The 4,148-nt window shown below is 31.0% G+C and overlaps 1 protein-coding gene across 1 annotated transcript; it reads right to left on the bottom strand.

The window, feature by feature from the left end:
- Positions 1-265: 265 nt before the first annotated feature.
- On the bottom strand, positions 266-2,317 carry LOC123194931. Its single transcript, XM_044608438.1, has one exon. The coding sequence runs from the start codon at positions 2,315-2,317 to the stop codon at positions 266-268; it is 2,052 nt and encodes a 683-aa protein (XP_044464373.1).
- Between the last annotated feature and the right edge of the window lie 1,831 nt (positions 2,318-4,148).

Genomic DNA, 4,148 nt, shown 5'->3' with positions numbered 1-4,148 from the left:
GTCAAAATATTACTGAGAGTACAAACATTTTCAAAATGACTATCATGTGTACACATAAGGTTCTTATAATCATTGATATACATTGATTCCCATGAGACAGTTCTACCATAGACATTCATCTAATTTAAAAAATGTGAAATAAACATGACTCAAATACAAATCAATATTAATGAATCAACAAGATAATTGACTTTAGAACATCCACTCTAACACCATACTCACGCACATAATAAAATGTTGACATACAACTCTCTTAAACCACATATTACAATTCAAGGGACAAATCATGGGGCTGATCTTTCTCATGCTCAAGCAGAAGCCAAATATGAGTGAGCAATTCTCCACCTTTCCTAAGTTGCTCCGCATGGAGAGTCCAAGGACAATTAATCGCAGCATAAAACAACATTTCCACCCAGACACTACTTATAATACTCCATTTGTCGTCCCTCTCTTGCAATATTTTTGCCAATTTTTGCACCTGAAGCAATACATTCCAATCTGATGTAAACACATTGTTATTGGGAATTCCTTGGAAACAAGTTTCAACTAGTAAATTCCCGCACAATGTCGCTTCATCCTTTGATTGTTTTGCCTTAAAAAATTCATCGACTTGAGCACAAGCACCCTGAAAGAGAAGGTCACCAGTAACAATAGATAACATATCAGGAATCATGCCCAAAAGATACGTCATATAATCTGATAAAAGTTTGCTCATTTCACATAAGGGATGATTTAAGGTACTTTCTGATGCACCATCATCTAAATAGTAGCAAACTGTGGTGGCAATGTGCCATATAATAATGGCTTTGCCGAAATTTGTTTGCTTCTTTGCTGGGGTATCAAAATCTGTTTGAATACTCCATTCCAAATCTTGGAGACAGTTACATCTTTCAAGAGCCCCTTCCCCCCTTTTAGAGAAAGATTGCCAGCCTCTTTGAGCTCTTACCTCCAGAATTTGCTCCAGTATCAGCTTCTTCAACTCTTCAGGTACTGGATTGTCTTTCTTGACACAATACTTCTTGTACTCCTTGTAGTAGCCCTTGACCTTGAAAATTCTTCTAATCAACCCGCCAAGCTTTGTAGTATCTTCATAAAGACAATAGCTTAGTAAGTTGAATTGATCTATGCAATGAGACCACCTATGATTCTTTCTTGGAATTTTTGGAACAATTCTCGATATGGATCTGCTGATAAATGTGCTCCTATTTTGTTTCCTCATTTGAAGTACTACCCAATCTGAGAACAAAAACTCCTTCATCTCATAAATTTCAAGTACAGTTACTCCTAATAAACAAAGTAAAAGAATTATGTCATCTACACCTGGAAAATCTGACCCAACAAACAAAAATATAGTTAATATCACCAAAAGCAAAGCTAGAGCAAGAAAGAAAATGATGCGACCCCATAATTTTTTGTTGGAATAGCTAATGGACGCCTTCGTGTAGAGCACATCATACATAAAGCTAAGCTCAAATTCTGTGATTCTAAAAACATCCTTAGGAGGACAGTCTTCTACACTCATCGAAGAAAGATAAACTGATGAAGGATGGCCTAGCCAATTCTCAAGATAAGGCTTTAATCGATCAAAGCGTTGATAAGCCTTCACAAGCAGAAACAGATCGTGAGAATAATTGGAAAATGAGCTAGACTCAAGTGAGGTTTCTTCTCTTCTAATATCATTTTTTGCAAAACTAGCTATCACGACATTTTCAGTAATACTTATTGACCAGAGAGCTCGGAGTCTCTCTGCAACTTTAACTATTCCAGCTACATACAAAAGTATACTGCTTATGTCAAACCAATATCCAAGTAATCTAAAAAAGATCCAAAGTGAGATGGCGACCTGGGTGGTTAGCCCAATAAGTTGCCTAAACTTTAACTTATTATCCTCAACGGAGTAAGAAATAACATTAGGGCTACCAATTTGCAGCAAAAGGAATGGTGCAAACCAAACTGCGTAGTAGAGATATTCGTCAAAGAATTCGCTACGCACTAGCTGATTTCCTTTCACATCAAAAGCCTCAGCATTAATTCCTAAAAGCTTGCCCAATGCCAATGTTACCACCGGACTTGCCGTCAAGTAGGACAACCAAAGGAAAAATCGGGTCAGATATCTTAAACGGTACCTTCTACGATTGCCGAAGATGGTAAGAATGGTTTGTGCTCCAAGACTCAATAGTAGTAGACTTCTGATCCCGTACATATCCAATAGCTTTTTTGTCTTTGTTGCCACAAAAATAGTTGATCCATCACCGTATTTGTATGCAAGTGAGCAGTTTATCCGATAGTTGTCCATCTCTGAAACCTCCAACGTCATGAACAATAATGATAAGTGTTCAAGAGAAGTAAATATGCCCGATTCTCAGTCCGCAGCCTCAAGCTGTAAATGGGTAGTGGTGAAAGCTACTGAGGATTAATATTTTTAAGAAGAACTAATGCCACTACATTTTTGAGATAAAATCTGACGTGGCAATATATGATGTGACGGAGTGATTTATTTATTCAAAAAAGTACACTTCATTATCTTCCATTATGCAACACTGAAGCGAAGAATTTATTCAAAAAAGGATGATGGCGGGAACTTTTATGTTAAAGTTGAAAAAAAGACAAATAGAGTTGTGTATAATTTACTTTAAATCGTAAAATTAAATTAATTGTTTAAAAATTATAATTTAGTTTAAATTAAAAAATTTTTAAATTACAGTTTAAATAATTTTTAAATCGAATTAAATAATAAATTATAACTTTTTAATATATATAAAAATTATATTTGATTGAATTTTTTAATAAACAATTAAGTGAATAATTTTTTTATTTTTAAATATATATTTTATATTTATTTTACATATTTATATTATATTTAAAAAATATAATTCAATTAATTTTATTAAATTTTATACATACACATATATATGAATGATTTTAAAAAATTTAAACTATAATAGTTAAATTATATATTATATCGTATATTAAAAATTTAATTTTTTATATTATATATAATATATAATATATTTTTTAAAAAATAAAATAATAAAAAATATAATTAACACATAATAATTTTAAAAAATCATATATATTTTTAATAATTAAAAATTATATCACAATCTTCTACCAAAAAAAAGTTGTATCAAAGATACGTTTACTAAATCTATAGCTTCTCTCTTATATATTTCTTTGCACTAAATTGAGTGGCTTTTTCTATTTCCTATTTCCCTTACAGATTGCAGCAATCTGACAGCCTCATTGACTTGGCATTTTCTTAGAGTTGGATCCGTACTGAGCGGGTTCCACCGCAAAAGTATTTATATTGATTTGAAATTTTTTTATTTTGAATGTAAATTAAGTTTAAATTAATATATTTGATTAATTTAAAAATTAAATCAAATTTAAATTATAAAAAATTTGATTTAATTTAAATTATATTAAATAATTATTAAATGATATTACTTTATCAATAAATTATAAATTTAAATCACATATCTAAGTTATAAATTTAAATAATAATTTTAATTAAATTCAAATTAAATTTAAATTATATTCAATATTAATTTAATAAATTTAAATTAAATTATTTTTTATTTTTTAGTTAAAAAAATAAATCTCGACAATGGCTGAAGTCTTTCCAGATGTCTACCATGGATGTTGTTGTCATCATCTTCTGTGTAATGTGCGGGCAAAGTATAAACGAGATTTAAATGTATAGTTTTTAAATAAATAATTAAATTCAAATTTTGTTTATCCTTTTCATATATTTTGATTATAATCAATTCTCATAATTTTTTTCCATCTTACAGGTTGCGGGGGCATATTGGAAAGCGACAAAAACATACACAAAATCAAAATTTGGGGCGATGATGCAATCTCTCGACTCAATGAACCCTCGAGCTGGAGTTTATCTACGTGATTTCGGATTTGAATGTTGGAGTAGAGCATACTTTTCGAGACATTGTTACAACATCATGACCACTAACATTGCTGAGTCATTTAATGCCCTTGTCAGACATGCACGAGGCCTACCCATCACAATGCTCTTGGAGTTCATTCGGGATACCATGCAACGATGGTTTTACGAGAGGAGAAACCATGCAAGTAAGTATCAAATCGTTATTAATTAAAAGTTTTTTCTCATGTACTTTTTCACCTTAGTT

Source organism: Mangifera indica, chromosome 13 (genome assembly GCF_011075055.1).
Source record: "Mangifera indica cultivar Alphonso chromosome 13, CATAS_Mindica_2.1, whole genome shotgun sequence".
Lineage (NCBI taxonomy): Eukaryota > Viridiplantae > Streptophyta > Magnoliopsida > Sapindales > Anacardiaceae > Mangifera > Mangifera indica.
This window is presented reverse-complemented; position numbering and strand designations above follow the sequence as displayed.

Coding starts and splice junctions, on each gene's coding strand:
- LOC123194931 (XM_044608438.1), bottom strand. CDS start 2,317: ATGACGTTGGAGGTTTCAGAGATGGACAACTATCGGATAAACTGCTCA.